This window comes from Nestor notabilis, unplaced genomic scaffold (genome assembly GCF_000696875.1).
Source record: "Nestor notabilis isolate BGI_N333 unplaced genomic scaffold, ASM69687v1 scaffold2286, whole genome shotgun sequence".
Taxonomy (NCBI): domain Eukaryota; kingdom Metazoa; phylum Chordata; class Aves; order Psittaciformes; family Psittacidae; genus Nestor; species Nestor notabilis.
This window is the reverse complement of record NW_009934034.1, coordinates 50,731-68,314: the sequence shown is the minus strand read 5'-3', so window position 1 is coordinate 68,314 and position 17,584 is coordinate 50,731. Positions and strand designations below refer to the sequence as shown.

Below are 17,584 nucleotides of genomic sequence, written 5' to 3'. Positions count from 1 at the left end.
GGGAAAGAAAAAAAACCAAACAACTACTTGAGAAGTTAGTTGGCTTACTCTACACAGGCATATCTAAGAATCCCATCAGAAGGCATTATTAATATTAAACTTTTAAAAAAGAAAATATGGCTCTTAAGCTTAGTGCTCAGATACCAACACACCTATAAACCTTTCAATAGCAAAGCCTCCTACTTACTGCTGAAGTAAATGACACTTATGTTCTCCAACGTCTGCTTCAAAAAGCAGTTTGCAGCATATTAGGTTTTAGTACCAATTACATATGTAAAGTGGTGTAAAACAAATCAATTTATTACATACATCTCAAGGATTGTGTCACATTCAAAAAAGATGTGTTTTTGGAAGTTCTGTCTATATTAGTACAAGAAACATATGGAAATGAAAACTCCCTTCAACCAAAAAGTGATACATACAGATGCATGCACAGATTTGCCCTGGGTGATTATACTATTCTACTACAGCCTTCATTTTTAGGGACAACGAGAAGGAAACATGTTGCTGTGTAGAAGACAGTACAAGGGCTCTTCATATTCAGCTACCAACATTTATTGGCACAGAACAGGGTTTTCCTCCAGAACACAAACTGCTGGTAGGAACCAGTAGTTCACGTCCTACTTGGTCCTCCCTTCACCAAGTAAAGCAAAACGTAACTTTTTGAGGATCAAAGCAAAGGCACCTGGTTTCTTAGAAACACCTGTCCTTACATGGATGATTTCAGTTCCTACAAAATTGTTTCAGTGCCTACAGAGGTAGAAGCTTCTCCTGATCTTGGCAGCTTTCTCTGCCCCGGAGTCAGAAGCACGGAGGTCCAAGTGAACTCTCTGAAGTCTCACATAGCAGACTGAAGAGCCTCTCCTTCTTAGCCAAGAGGGAGGAGAGTAGGGAGAGAGGAAAGTGCCATTTCACTTGGTACCAGGCACTATGCAAAATTGAAATTTGTCTTAAACAGGCTACAGGAAGGCTTGCTCAGCAAAATATCATGCAAGAAATGTACTTTGTGAGTATTAATACCTTCACACACAGAGCTTTCCACCAGCAATGGAGGGAAGACAAGAGGTTCACTGCGATGAGACTGTTAAACCAAGTTTTGGAATTTAATACATGGCAGCCTGTCCAAACTCAGCCTGACAGCTCCCGTGTGCAATGCAAGAGGACTCAGCAAGTAAGACACAAAGCTGCTCCAAACCATGCAGCACTACTGAGTTGTCTCATTGCAGAGCTGCGTGTCTACTGAACAGGACTGACTTCCTTAGAGATGTTTATTTTGAATACTCATTTAAGCAGACTCACCATGCCACAGTTGCTCATGTCTGAACACCTGAACTCACACACCTGCATGCCCAATAGCACACTGAAGATGAGGACCAGGAGACCCAGATAATAAGCAAGAAGATGTTTCAAGATGCATGGGTGGGAGGAGACCCTCAGAGAGGGAGACGAAAGGCATAACAGATGCATTCAGCACAGAGACAAGCATCCACAATAACAAACAGCAAAGACAATGTGAAGAGGTGAGTATACCTGGCTTCCTTACCCATGTAATGTAGCTAAGCATCTAAATTATTTACTTATATTTAGGCACGTCCATGACTAAGGATGAAGGACATGGCAGAATGGTGAAACAGGAGTGTCACTGTTCCTTAGAACTCTCCAAGGCTGTTCCACAACAAAGATCCAACACCATTTTGCAAAGCTGCCATCTAGTCCAACAGATCAAATTGTAGCTGTCTCAGTAGCCACACAACATTGCTACAAACAGAGCACAGGTACTCAGGCCCCCTGGCACTCTCGTGTCCTTGTGAAGCTGCCAGTCAGCAGGGGGGTGGAAGCTTTAGAATATATAGCTTTGCAATAGAATTAAACGTCCAGAAAATCAGGTAGTGTTGCAGTCTACATAAATACAGTTTTATTGCATTAATGGCAAGTAAAATTAAATGTTACCAAAATATTTCCAGTGCGTATTTTGCCTGTCTATTTAATGTTCTTCCTTCCTGTCTGTGAATCTGTTCCTAAACTGTGTGTGTGTCCAATTTTACTATTGCATAGAAAGTATGTTAGCTGAATGAATCCTAATCTGATTCATCCTGGAAACCTTGCTGCTAACAATGACCATACTCTCTTTGTCTTCACACCCACCATTCATTCTCAGTATCATGCCCTCTCATTTACTTGACCTAAACTTGTAACTCAAAGGAAAAACACAGGTGAATTCAGGAACAGATGGTAGTATGCTGAACTTAATCTAGTTCCTGTTACCTAATGGCATAAGTTGATTGTTTTGGGGTTTTTTTTGGCCTTACTCAAGAAGTCATTTGGGGGTCAAGATAACTTACTAGGGAAGAACAGCATAAGAAGCTTTCCCAGTGTTAACTTCCACTGCAGATTTCAGTTGTGGAACAAAAGAATAACTGGAGCTTATTCAGCCTGTAGCATTTAATCAATGCAACCGTAAAGCCCAATTTGTTCAATACCAGTAGAACATTTTTCTCAAGTTGCTGTACTGTTTATTCTTCAAGAAATCTATGCTCTCATTTAAGAAGTTATAGCAACAACCAAAAGAACTAGATTCAGAGACCCAGAAAACATGAACTTAGGATAAACTAATACAGAGCTGTCTCAAGCAGCTGAAACAGCTCCAGCTTCTCTGCTGGTTTTCCAGGCTTCAGCAGAGTGAAACTGATCTGATTTTTGACAGTTCCACCTCAAGGATTTCTATTAAAAGCTGTGTAACTGAGAAGATTTCCTGGTGAGCTTTCACTCTCCTGTGGCCTAGAAACGTTAAGAGCTATGCAGTGGAGATGATCCATCTCCAGAAGGCTTCAGGCTAGGAAAGAAGCATGAAGACTCCTTAAAAGCATTCAGAGTAAATGAGAGCCTCTGAAAAGGAGGGAGAAGAATATTTATTCCTTCCAGCAGCCAGTGACACTGGTGGGCTCCAAATTTGTCAGAGATTTCATGGAAGTTAAACTGAAAGAAGGGGAAGCCTGAGCAGAGCAGAAGGACAGCAAGCGGTACAGATTCTTGTCACCATCATCCCTTCCCTACCAGCCTTGGCCAAGGAATAGCAGTAGTATTTCTCTGAACTGCTTGTGCCAATGTGAGACACTGCTAGCTGCAGAAGGACTCCAGGTGCCAGAGGAAGACAGGTAGGCAGAGGAAGACACAAAAGGCAGGTAGACACCTTGTCAAACTTAAAAGGAGAGAGAGAGGACACATAAGCACAAGAGGGGTCATGAAAGTACATGAGAAGGTGCAGAAGTGCAAAACAGAGACTAAACTCTATATTACAAATTAATTTTTATCCTTTATTAGAAGGATCCACAAACCTTTCTAAGCACTACTGCAGAGCATCATCTTGAGAAAAGAATGGCTTAATGCATTAGCACACAACCACAGTGAAGTTAGCAAATGCCACCACTTCTGTAGAGGCAAGCAATCCCAAATAGTAACAGACTCCAGTCAGTAGCAGTGTGGACACCAAGCAACTCTAGACTGTAATTTCTGACCTTACCAGGGCTACTAAAGACTGACAGTATCATCTAACTTGAAATGAAATTGACCAGCATCCACCTAGCCAGTGCTGAACAGACAGGGAGACAGGAGCAAGTTGTACAGCAGCTCCAACCTAAATTCTGTTAACTCCACCTATTAAATATCAGCTATTCAATTCAATTTCCCATCACACAATTGGCTGAGTTAGCTGTCAGTTTACTCTGTCTGTAAATGAGCTATTTCTATTCAAATATCATTATGTCAAGGCAGTGAGCAAGCCTCGGACATTCATATATTCAAGCTCTGATTTGCAAAAGTGTAGGCGTAAGTGGAAATCCTGAACAAACACAACTATTTGATTGCTGCAAGGGCAGCCAGTCCACCAACTTGATGACTTCTGTGAGCCACCCCATGGGAAGCAGGGTATTCTGTGTATCTGGTACAGTAAGATCTCTCATGAGAAGAGCTGAAAAAAGGTGAGCAAACTAGTTTGAAAATGATAGCTTTTGGCATAGTGACACTGTTTTACAAACTTTTATTTGAATATCCTTTTGCTGAGAAAGGCTGAGGCACTTTTATGAGCACAGCTGCCATTCTCAAGTGTACAAGTGGCTGCTACTGTCCAATTGCTGATGTTTCTTTACCAGAGTAATCTGATTGCAATATTTAACAAGAGACAGCTCACATTTGTATGAAACTCATGTGACATGCAAGTCTGTATAGAGATACAGCATTGTAAAGTATTCTGTACAGAACATTTTGCACTTCTCCTAGGTTGAGAGGATACAGAGAAGTTTTTATTACGTATTGAAATGGAGTATAAGGAAAATCCTTCTACTGAAGTGACAACTTACAGAAATACTGTATCCCAGCTCAGCACTAAGTGATAAGATAAAAGTTACACTACCTCTGTTGCAGTAGTCAATGTGAATGAGGATTAAGGAAAAGAATTACAGACCTGGCAAAGGTCATGTTGACTGGTGGATGACTTCTCTGGATAGCAGTGACACAGAATAAGTTGAGGGTTCAGGGTAAAAGACAGAGGACTTGCCTGGCAGTACCAAGCACTACAGAGAATTAATCTTTCTATGTACACAGTCTTGTTCAGGCCAGTGCCAGGATGCTGCTGCTGTGTTCTTTGCTGGATTTCAAAAACCCCAGAGAGGGTTTGAAGGACACTAGTAGGGGAGCTGAGAAACTTTCTTCAGGGTGCTCATTCTTACGGTCTTTGTGAAGAAATAAAAACCACAGAAAGTTTGTTCAGCATGTGGAGATATTTACACCTTGGAAATACAGCTGAAAATCCAAGAGGGAAGAGTTTTCCAACTTTGATAAAAAAGCCCTATCTCCAGCGACCAAAACTTAACATTAAGACAATCTACCTTTAGAACAGGACAATATTGCTCTTTGTGTAGAACAGCATGCTGGAGAGGAAAATGAGTCATCACTTCCTAGGTCAGAGACTTTTCTGAAGATAACCTTTAACCCAGCTTCTCTGCAATAGAAGTTCAGAAAAGCAGAGCAAACTCATTTGACCAGGACAGCTTCTGGCAGAGTGACCCCAGTTACGAACTTTTATTTAAATATCCTTGAGCAAAGCAAAACTGACGCACTTTTACAAGCACAAGACAAGATCTTTCAGAAAGTTCATGGGCTGAGAATTAGGCTGAATGGTTTCTTCACTTCTATGGACTTCCCTTTTGTTTATCCCATCCCTTCTGGGGTCTTAGGTAGAGAAAGGCAGGAAGCACAGCTCTCAACTGCAGCATTTAGTGAAGACAAGTCTAACATCAGAGTCTCAGCCTGCAGCATAACAGCATAACAATTTCAACCAGTTTGCTTTAAGCCCCACAGAGGCATAGGAAGCCCAACATACAACAACTTCAGGGAAATTCAGTCCACTCAAATTTGGGCCGAAATCAGTGAACACAATGTTTCATGCTTCAGAGCTTCTGACAGCAAGGGGCAACTTCAAATTCTTTGCCCCAGCATGTAACTAGCGGTGGAAGGCGTGACTGTGTTCTGAACAGGAACAGAGCCGCAAGAAGAGATGGGACATGGGCCAGGGTAGAAAAGACATCAAAACAGCCAGAGCTCCCAGAGTGACCCAGAGTGCTTTTATTTGAACGACACATCTACTTTTGTTCTTCACGGTTCATTCTAACCATCAGCAGCAGAACAAATAAGCCAGTAACAGAGATATTGCATAATTCTACTCCTCTGTCAGAAAGGACAAATGCCATCTTGCAACTGAGAGGCAGCAATCTGCAGAGCTTGTGTACATGCACAAAGATTTGAGCATCATCTCAACATGTCTCTGGTTTTTTGCCCCAGAATGAGTAAAATTTACATTTGATTCTATTAGAGTAGCTATGGATATTTTTTACCCCCAGAAATATGGTGGGGGTTTTGTTTAGTTTGGATTTTGTCTAGGTCTCTTACATATTTAGTATCTTTTTATACGTATGCACACATACCTGTATGCATATACATACATACATAAAGTGCCCATTAGAACATGATAGGCTATTTCTTGATTTTATTTGATTAAATATGGTACCCTTGATGGCATCTTTGTCCCGCTTGAAACCTTCAGTATTGCCAATATTAGGAAAAGAAAGAAGAAAGCCTATCACAAGTGTTCATTTAAGAGTTGCACCGGCCACGAGTTATTTCTTTTGCTCCCTTCTGTTCATGAGGCCATGCAATGAGTCTGTGTAATAAACCCCACAAAGCCATGCTCTCAGGGAATGTAACTAAAACACTGGTTTTGGTGGGCCAGCAAGAAATCCCCCCATGTGATCTCATCTCACATCAACCTCTCTGTGTTTTGCTGCAATAGTTGTTCCCAGCAGAAAGGATGTAACATAAAAAAAGACTCATAAACGGTTAGCTTGAAAGGAAAATTCAACAGGCAGCATCAGCCAAAGCAGCCCTCCCAGGGGATGCCCACATTACACACAGGGAAGGGCACATCCACTCACCAACCCTGCAAAGCACTCTTCCTCCTGATGCTGGTACCACATTCGAGTGGATGGCCTTAGAAAGTCCAGCAGATATTATCCTCTAAGGCTAAGGTCTGCCTTGAAAAACGGGTTGGTCCTTTTAAAAAAAGCATTTTGAGCCACACCTGTAGAGGCTGAATTTGTCAGGAACTTTTCTTTTTTCATGACAATTATCACTGATGCTAGAATAACTATAGCTATTTTCCAGGCAAGACTTAAAATCTGGGTAAGTGACGATATGAAAAATTGCATGAAAGACAGGAAACAAGCCAAAGCAATCATCAACTGCTCAAAAACACCTTCAGAAAAAGCAGCATCATAAACTTTGTATGTATAAAAAAAGAAGGGCATTAAAAACCAGAGCAAGAAGAAACTAGAGAAAAATACATATGGGTTATATGACCAAAGAAGCTGAAGCAACTATTAAAAGAGGCGATAGCAAAATACAAACTCAGCAGAAATCTAACTGGTACATCCACACCAGCCACAAGGCTTGTTAAGGATGAACACGGAAAGGCCTTGAAAACAAAAGAAAATAGCTGGTTTAGGCAACTGCAATGGAAAAGTAGGTTGGATTTCAACCGTGTAGACGATAAGCTGATCTAACATTTGTCCTACAAATATTCTCCAAAGATAGAATTAAATTGCAAAAACCACTCAGATTAAGAGATAACCTGACAAACTCGAACACGGGTCGCTCCAGAACATCTCAAGGAACTATGAAGCACCAAGTAATTCTCATCAAGCCTTTAACACTAAGGCACAGTCATACAGGTAAAGTAAAAAAAAGGTGTCAAACTAGAATGTATTTCTCAGACTTTTAATTTGGCACTGCTATCAGACACAACATGTGACTAGGAGCATTTTAGGAGAACTGTCGAATCAAAGTGGCAGCTCAACAGTGTGTAGCTATAATACAGTGTCCAATACTGCAAAAAAGATGAGGTTAATAACTAGCTGTGTAAAGGAGATGGGTAGCTCCCAACTAAAGCCCCATGCTGGAAAGCAATGGAACAAGATGGAAGTTGGTTCACACACCTTGGCAGTAACTCAAAGATGGTGGAGGTACCCAGAAGGAAACAGCATTCATGAACTGGTGAGGTGGCAGCTGCATTCATAAGCTGAAACCAATGTTTTGTCATAAAAACTACACTACTTCCACTCAAATTTTATTTCCAGTTTCATTAACAGATGAGCGTGAAAAATGGAAGTCTACCAACAGTATGAACAGAGATCTGTGCATCTTCAAAAGCAATCACTCAGGAAAACACAGCTTTACAAACACCACCAAGATCTGTCAGAGATCAACAACTACTTCTGTCCTAAGTTACTGCCATCTTTTTTGGACAACTAGGGCAGACATCAAGAATGCACCAGAATATCTGTCCTGGCAAATTTTTTACCAGCAGCTGAAGGCACATGTTAAATGTGCCAGTTGTCAGAATTCTTTCAACACACAGCTCTTCAGGAAGGGATTTAGTACTAGAAAGGACATGCAAAGAGCAGCATAAGCATAGTTTGGGACAAGGAAGCCTATTTTATTTTGCCCTAAGCAACACTTGATGGTTTGGATGGAATTCAGATTCAGAATAAAATGGGTTTGCCTTCAAAACAGATTGCATAATTGGCTTTAGGTTTTAGTGCAATTTTCTTTATAAATGGACCAAATCTTCAAGTTGCTCATAACTCAACTGTTTGAAAACAGCAACAAATCTAACTGCCCCCAAGGAAATATATTCTTATCCCAAAACTGAGACACACAGATTGGCCAGCCAAGCTGCAATGAAGGAAACTGCTACAGCAGCATCTCAAACTAAAGAGCAACCAGCAGTCCCCAGACAGCCCTGAGAACTGCAAAATCTAAAGGTGTGACTTCTGTTTCACAGATTTACTTTGCATCAATCAAAACTACATAAAATTCAGTCCTTTATATCCATTTAAAACTATGAAGGCAGTTTAGCAGAAAGGGATAGCAGTGATAAGGCATTAAGCTTTTGTGCCTGTATTTTATATCTTGCAGCAAAGCAAGACAACAAAGTAATATGTCAACAGTTTGCTCAAATAAAGGTTTAAATCGTCAACCTGATCTACTCACCCTTTTCACCAGTATCCAGCAAAAGTTTCTTAATGTCATCTGTCAACATATTCTGCAAGTGGTCTTGTCCATGCTCTGCATCATTATCATCAAACTGAGCTTCTATAATGACATCCGGACTTCCAGCATTGCCTTTCGCTGCCTCTTGAGGAATGCAAGTGCCCAACATATCCTCAGGGACATTTGATTCATGCATGGCTTCTGTTTCTTTGTCACAACCATCTGGCTTTATTACCTGAAGAAGCAGAGGATTTAAAAAAAAAAAGAAGAGGCAAGCTAAATCACTGGACTGAAGAAAGAAAACATTATCTTTCCTTTTCCATCTGTGTCCCCGAGGAAGTGACAATGAATTGTGGGTGGCTGCTGGTACACTGCAATTGCCATGTAATTAGCCAAAGATATCGCACGATTGAAAAAGGTACTTCACTAGGATAAAGATGGGAACAGCATAGCTTTTACAATACCTCAACTGTGACAATAATGTATCCAAAGCCTTTCTAGAGCATAACCATACAGTTCCTGTCAAGCCTCTAATCGGCTCTCCAGAAGCTGGGAGTAAGCACAGACATGGAGGAGGATACACTACAATGTAATGACTTGCTTAGACCATTGTTCACCAAGATACACTAATCCTCCAGGGAAGTCCAAAAACTCAGGTAGTTCCAGTGAATGCTGGGATCGTGTCAAACACATCTCTGGGAGAGCCCCCCAACACACAATTAGGAACAGACTGAATAAGCACAGAGCAGAGAACACAGCATCCTGCGACATGCGGAGGAACCAGACTGTGGCAGTTTAGAATCTTTACATTTATTTAGGCTCCAGTCTTTTGTTAAAAGCACTCAATCATTGCTGATAGTTATACAAATCCTGTAATTAAGTTACCAAGAGGAATGAACTCAATTAAAGTACAAATTACTTAACCATTAACTAACTGATAATTCAGATAAGCAACTCTGACCATTGCTACAGATTTGTCCCCACTTTAATGCAGGAATGGTACAGGGAGAGAAGAAACCATATGTGTAATTACACCATATAAAATCATGAAGAACCCATGTCCCAGTAGAGCAGGCACCAGACCTGGATGGCATACTTCATTTCATATGACAAGAGGCAGATATTGCTCCATCTCAGGATATAATTATCAAAATGGTTGACAACTTGGATACAAACGCCTTTACTAGCATATTTCATGCAACCAACAGCAAGTTGCAAGCACCTACCTGGCCCTGGAACCCTGATCCAGGTTTTAGTTTCAAAAGTGTTTAAGTTTCACTCAAGCTGTGGTACTCCAGTGCAAGATTCAAATCAGCATGGAATAAGAAACAGCCTATAAAACATTAAAATTACAAAGAAACTGAGTGATCCCATTCCAATGCCCTCCCAGTGGCTCAGCTCCTCTCCTGCTGGTGCTGGTGTTCACCAGGCAGGCAACTCCCTAGCAAACCTCTAAGGTCCCCAGTCCTCGGCATCACCAACCCAGTGCATGACAGCAGCAACTCATGCCACTAGCAAGGCAAGTGAAGGGCCCTTTTAAAAGATGCAATAAGGAAAAAAGCTTTCTGGTAACATATTTTATATGATAGATATAGTCACTAGAAATAAGCATAAATAGCCTCAACAGGTCCTAGCTGAAACAGTCCAAGCATTCCAAATAAGAAAAGTACAATCCAGAAAGCTCCACAAATTACTGTTTAGTAGCTAAAAAGCAAATAGATCAAAATCAGATCTGTCCAGGGAAGACTTTCACAATTTTACATATACAGAGCCACAGTCATGCTTTTAAGCAGTACCCATTTCTTTGTAATCTTTACACAATGCATAACAGAAGTAAAATAAATTTTAAACCAGAGTTGAATCGAAGTCTTTAAAAAAAATTCAGATGACATTACTTTGAACTCTTGTTTCCTTCTGTGACTCTGCTTTCCATCTTTATTTTCATTTTTAATATGTATATAATTTGTTACCATAGCAGATTTTGACTCAAACATTAGATTGTGACAAAAAGGAGAAAAGTTTGGCAGAAGATGGGAAAATGGCCGATTATTAAACCTGGCTACATTTGGTACATAAAATACTGACACACAATGGTCTGGGCAAGAACAGTCTATTAGATTAGAGAGCTGACAAGGCTCCACACGCTAGTGACTCTGCCAGTATGCCTATCCAAAAGAAAACCAGTGTCAACACTAATGTTTGGACTGTACTATGGTCAGATGTGGATGTATTCAGCTCTTAAATTTCAATTGCACCAGATGTGTGCAAGTGTGCAACTGCAGCAGGAGTCCATTTTCTTCAACCCCTTCAGGCTTTGCCTTCATTTCTTTCTCTCCAAGCTGCTCTTTGGAGAGCGAGAGATGTGTTTCAGGTGCTAAATTACAAAGCTTTCTAGACATAATGCAGTGAACAACATCAAATATATCTAAACGTTAGGAAATGCTTCTCTAAAGATGCAGCACTGAAAAGCTTATGCTTGAAGAGTTTATGCTGCATTAAAGAAGGCAACAGATATGGATTTCTTTTTAAACGTTATGTGCTAAAACCATCGTGCTTCCCCCCAAGCCAGAGGATGCACACCGCTGCCACTAGCTAGCATGATACTCCAGCTGTGAGTACCCTAGTCCCTACTCACACATTTCCTTATGGATTTGCAAATGGATTTTTGAGTAAAGTTTTCCAGAGCCCACAAAATCACAACTTCCACACAGCAGAGCAGCAAAATGTCCAGATGCTGGCAAGCATGGGCAACAGGATTTGTTTTCTTTTTAAGGCCAAGACAGATCATTTAGGGTGACCTCATACGTAACAGAGCAGGGAATTTCACCCAAGATTTCTTAAATCACACAAAAAATTTAGGGAAGTTGTACATCACAAGACTGGAAAGCTGCATAAGACTTTATAAAACCAGGACCTCAGTGGATACAATTACTCAATTTAAGATAACCAGAACTGCTGGCCAACATGAGCTCATCACAGAGACTCCAAACAGCAGATCCTTCTGTATATGACCAGCAGCAAATTTAACTGTGACAGAATAAGCACTTCTTATACGCGGCATCTTGGAAACAGAAATGGATGATATTGCACCCTCCTATTTTTTATTATGCTTACTGAATTTCGCATACAGCTAGAACATATGAGTACCTATCAGAGACACAAGGTAAATTAAACATGTGCAGTACAGAGCCATTATTCTCTGCCAAAGCAGTTAACTCTGCATGGGCCCAGGAGGAGGGGATTCCCCCTCCTTGCATATGCATGAAACGTATGACCATGCAAACATACCAGGATGCATGGTTAAAGCCCCCTAAAGGACTTTAACTTCCTGGACTGAGAAGACAAATGTCTACCTTATGGTTCTATTACTTTCATATGCTCTTCAATAATTATTTTTTCTTTTAAGTTCTAATAAGCATTTTTATGAAAGTCAATTGCTTATTTGAATGTCTGATCCTTAAGACAGTGGCTGAATAAGTTTTCTTCCAGCTTTAAACAAACATCTATCACTGAACAAGCATCAGGTTTCTGCCCCACAGTGATTGCTTTGTAAAGTCACAGCTGACTGAACACAAGATCTTTGAATGAAATCCCATTTCAACCAAAAACATAATAAAAAACAGCTAGTGGGCAAGAACATCCTGGCATGGATTACGTACATCCTGGATAGCAGAGTGATTACCTCTCTGTATCCAGCCCCATCTTGAAGTAGCCATCAAATGAACAATTGTCCTTACTTGGGAGGAATTTGTTCCAACAGAAAACTGAACCTGGAATCTGTGCATCTGCAAGCACAAGGATTACTTCTTGAGCTGCAGGAGAAACTCTTTTCTCTGCCAGAAGCAATCTTATATCTGCCCTGTTAGTTCCAAGCTTTTCACAGACTTTCCACCTAAGCCTGACATCCACATGTGGATAAAGCCCAGGCTTGTTCACTCGGAGATCAGGTATGGGGGTTTTGTTGCTGCCTCTTCAATGGGAACAGCCAGCAATTTATATACTAGTCTATAATCTCAAGCTACTGAACCAGACCAGTGATTTTCAATCACAATTAAGCTATTATTCCCCAGGCTTTTTCCAATAAATTGACCGAGCCCTCAAAGTGTTTAAGCCTGACACTAACAGGTTTGCTTTTCTTCCTTAGTCATCTACCATCCAAGCAGTCCATGAATCCTCATAGACCTACAGATGTGACATTGAGGTCTGCTGGACTAGACACAGTTGGACAGATACACCTTGCAGGATCATCTTCACTACAGCTGTTTTGGACAGCGACTCAATAAAAATTAAATTCTTCATCTTACTCAAAATGTTAGTATTAAAAAAGTATTTTCCTAAGGATAGTGGAGAAGAATGGAGATGATATAGCACAACAACTCTTCTCTGCAAGTCAGTCAAACCCCAACAAAATTCCTCATAATAAGTAATCAACCCCCAAATCTGTAACTTATCTAAAAGATTTTAGAAGTGACAAGCCATTAATAACTCTTTTCATTGGGGTAGACAGATAATGCACAAAAAGGCTCCTCATGCTGCTACAGAAAGGTGCAGTAGATTCACCAGTGAGTAGAAGCTGAAGATGGATTCATGGGCAGGCAGGGAGCTCACATTAAACAGGGAGGACTAAGCATGGGAACAGCTATAAAGAAAACAAAGTCTTCAGCCCAAGACTGCTTCTGAGGTTTACAAATCTCAGAAGGTAAAATGCCTTTCAGATATAGACAAGTTATTATGCTCAATACTGAGTAAGGAAACAAAGCTTAGGTGAGAGTCATTGGTTCTCTCTGCAGCTGAGCCCTACTTAGGCAACAAGTTTGAGAAACAGAAACAGGTTGAAAGCAGTTATTTCAAAAGACTGCTAAAAACAGGGGCTTTGGACCAAATTACCGTCTCACTGTTAAAAAGACCGTTGCTACCACAACACTAATACAAACACCACATTTCATACCAATACTGCGAACACCTGCATCTATTAGTCTCCCAGCTTTTGCCATATTACACAGGTTTCACTTAAAAGCTGGTTCCCTAATGTTCACTCACGAGGGAGTAGGAACGGAGCCTGGCTAACATGAGGATGCTGTCACAGCTCATACATACACACTAGAGCCAAGCTACCATAAATATTGCAAGGAAGGGCTTTGCTTTTCTGAAAAGACAACCAAAGAAAGGCTGGCTTACTCTAGCTCCTTTTTGGATAAAGAAAGGATGGCACTTCCAGTAAAAGAAAAAACACCTGTCCTAATCACCCCTTCTTCTCTTTATAATCCCACATACACCAAACAGCTCTGGAAAAGATGACAACCCAGTAAAGGTAACTTGTCTCAGTAGCAGCAGTTACAGCATTATTTTTAAAATAACAATAAAGTTACACTCTGTGGGGTTTTTTGTTGTGGTTTGAGGTTGGTTTTTTTAACAATCTTTTTTAATTCTAAATCACTAGAAACACACTGACTAACAGCCCACAGGATAGCTATTTTATATTAAACACCACATTACAGTTTACATTCCAGGCATCACACTGGATGTGATAATCATACAAACATTCAAACTAAAATTTCTCCCTCTTGATTACGAAAAGGCTACTTGCTTCTCCCCAGTGGGTTCTGTTATTCCCAGATATCACACACAGTTTTGTCACAGCCGTTGCTACAATATGCCCACCAAATCTATTGTATCCTTGAAGTGATCTCCCCTGCTCCCACCAGCATCCTGCATCCTCTCTGCTCAAACTAACCTGCAAAGTGAGTTTTTACTGCAGAGTTAATTCAAGTAATCAGACTGATCATCCAGTTTTAGTCCAACCCAAGCAGACAGCCCTGCACCCAGGCTTGTCAGGGCAGCTGCACAAGTACTGGAATTAAAAAACAAACCAAAAAAACCCCAAAACCAAACCAAACCAACAAACAAACAATCAAACAAAACCCAAACCAAACCAAAAACAAAACATCAAAGCAAAAAAAAAAACAAACCAAAAAACACCAAACCCCACCAAAACTAAAACATATCTCACGACTTCATCCTACTTCCACCAATAAACCTGATTCCTGAACTGTTTGCTCATCTTCAGCCTTCAAGCTCTACCTAAACATCACAGGTTACAGTGGGTCCCATCTAAGTCCAGCTCAAGTCCTTTTCCTACCACCTTGCAGAAATAACCAGAGTAGCAAGTGGAAAAGTACCAACAGGGAAAATTCTCAAGACTGACCTTCCTGAATGCTAAAGCCAAAACAAGAACTGTCTCCTCACCATGTACCTCCCCTCCCTATTTGGTCTCTGACCTACCATTTGCCTCTGAAAGCTCCCCGCTCACCTTGCCCTGGCCCTCATCCCACACCTACAGCCTTCTTCCAAACATGTTTATCAACACTTTATTATCACCGAGCAGGAGACAGTTGCCTCTGCCCACATCTCTCCTCAAGAAGTACTCCTGCCTTCATCCCCTTCCTGCAACTTCTTTGGGGTCTCCCCAGACCCATCTCTCCCAAGTTTGGCTCTTGAACCATTGCCTGTAGGATACATAGTCCTAGGATCAGGACCATGTTCCCATGGGTTCATTTCACCTAGTTCTCCTAAAAGGCTAAGTTAAACAGCTCCCTCTGTATGTTTCTGCCTTTTGAACCCTCTAAGAATTGCAGAGAAGTGGGAAAAGAAGTTGTCAGAAGCAGCTTCTCCCTGCTCAGCAGAGGTACCCCACATGCCATGGCACCAGCAGCATGGATCACACCACTCCAAAACGCCAAAAAGGAGTCACTCTGCAGCCTGCAGAGGAAGTATCTGAGATCAAAGTGGATCCCTTGCCACAAGCTGCTTTTAAAAACAGAGGTGGTAAAGGCTCATAACAGGCCACTGGTATATCTGTATAACCTTTCCCAAGGATGATTTGGGAATACCTCTGAGAGATCTCTCTCTCAGCTTGCGGGGATTCACACTTCAGATATTTCTGTGATATTTAGACATGCTGAGTGTAATGGTGTCTAGAAGACAACGGGCAAGGACAGTTTCCCCAAGGAGGGAAGTGCCTGCTTGCAGGAAACACTCTACAATGTTCTTTGTAGACAAGCCAACCTGGTAAGGACTCCCGACAGCATTACAAAGAGCTGTGCATCATTATAGCCAGATCAACAGACTTTGTTACACACTTTCCACTTCTGCTGCCACCCCTGGGATTTGATTTGATGCTAAAAAAATAGCCTCTATTTTCAGAATACCTAATGCTATCGCATTCCCCAAAACACAGGAGGCCCTGGAGCAGAAGCAACACAGCAAACGCCTTGTCTCCCAACCACAGCTTCCCAACCCACACGCTATTCTTTTATGCAGCTTTATATTGTCACACTTAAAGCAGTGATGAATACTTAGCCACAGACCACATACTGTACAGCAGATGTCTCTAGTGAGAAAACTTTGACCCTGGGGAGGTGGAAAAGGTCTAGTTCAGCATCCAGTCTTTATCGACACCCAGGAATCAACTTTCTCCTGCATACTCATAAATCTGATGAGGCTTACACAGTTACAAGCAAAATCTTTTCATAAAAGAGGCCCTTAAAACTGGCAGCCTCCCTGCTGGACCCCAGTGAAATGTTCCTTGTACCTTGGGTCTTTGTATTGCCTGCTTCTCACAAGACCTCCCACTTTGGTGCATCTCATGAGCTGTGTGTTGCACTCCAGGCCACAGTGAACTGGAAACAAGAGTGTAATGCACAGGGCCCAGCTATGAGGTTGCCAGAACATATTGGTTTAAAACATCACAGAAAATATTCGGCTCCGTATTTTCAACAGTAGCCAGGAAGAAAATGCATGGAACAATTTTGAGAACTGTTTTTCAAAAGTCATTTAAATCAAATTATGCCCCATGCACACTGGCAGCAAAACCCTCTCTACTAACTGGAACTGGTTTTCTTTTCTTTGTGTGTGTGTTCTTTTCTTTTTGGTTTAACTTTTTTTCTTTTTTAATTGTCTCCCAGCCATCTTTTTCTGGTAATGTGGACAGGCACTGCAACACTACAGGAATGGATGCCAGGACAAAACCTACAATGCACAGTCCCCAGAATAAATCACTCAAGAGGGGTGGGTGGATTAGAGGACGAGAGCAACATAAGGTTATATCTTCAAAGGTACGATTCTCTGAAATCACTGGATTTTCAGCAAACTACTGCAGAAAGATACCAGTTTGTATCTGACGTAAAGAAGCAAACTAGTTTTTGGATTCTTAACAACTTCAAGACAATACCATGAATCAATATATACTTTAAAAGATGTAATTATTACACAGTGCTTTCATGTAATCAGAAAAGAATTTACTTGTGCTGAGTGTGTATCATTTGAAAGCTGCAGTGCCAAGCAAATCCACACTGTTGGCTCACACAAACCCAAAGTATTATCCATTACTGGCTTCTTTTTTTTTTTTTTTTTAACAATACAAGTATGTATGAAAAACATATTTCCTGGAAACAGTGGTACTCTTTGAAGACTTATTCAACATTTCATAAACCAAACAAGCCTGCACCCACACGTGCCTGTAAGAGGAAAGTGGGCTGACAATGCAAACTAATCAAAATGTACTGGAAGGGCTATCCAAGATATTTGCATACCTATATCTCCCAAGGCTATATAGTTTTGAAGCTTTGTTCGGAACTGTGTAGAAATTATTTCCCATGTGTCTAAGAAAACCTCTTGCCGGTGATCAGCACTTTAACTCATTGAGGCAGGAAACAAACAAAGAGTTAACGTGTTGGGGCTCATGCCTTAAGCCCCCCACTTTCTTTTTTTGATCATTCTGATCTGCTCCTCTGAGTGCCATCTCCCAGGGGTCTCAGCCCTGCCCATGTTTTGGCACACTTTCAAAGCCCAGAATAGTACACCTGGGAAAAAGCACACACTGTTCAGGAAGTACACAGGGGCCAAGAAAAGCAATAGAAATTTCCACAGTTAACTTGCATTACTGGTTGCCAGTAAGCCTCTTATTATGACAACCTATAATTGG

The 17,584-nt window shown here is 41.1% G+C and overlaps 1 protein-coding gene across 1 annotated transcript in view; it reads right to left on the bottom strand.

The window, feature by feature from the left end:
* Positions 1 to 8,601: 8,601 nt before the first annotated feature.
* Positions 8,602 to 17,584, bottom strand: part of LOC104407757 — a gene marked incomplete at its 3' end in the record, with an annotated part of 57,507 nt that continues 48,524 nt past the window's right edge. The window contains exon 6 of the mRNA XM_010017128.1: positions 8,602 to 8,836. Coding sequence (XP_010015430.1) covers positions 8,602 to 8,836 — 235 coding nt within the window. The remainder of the gene's footprint in view (positions 8,837 to 17,584) is intronic.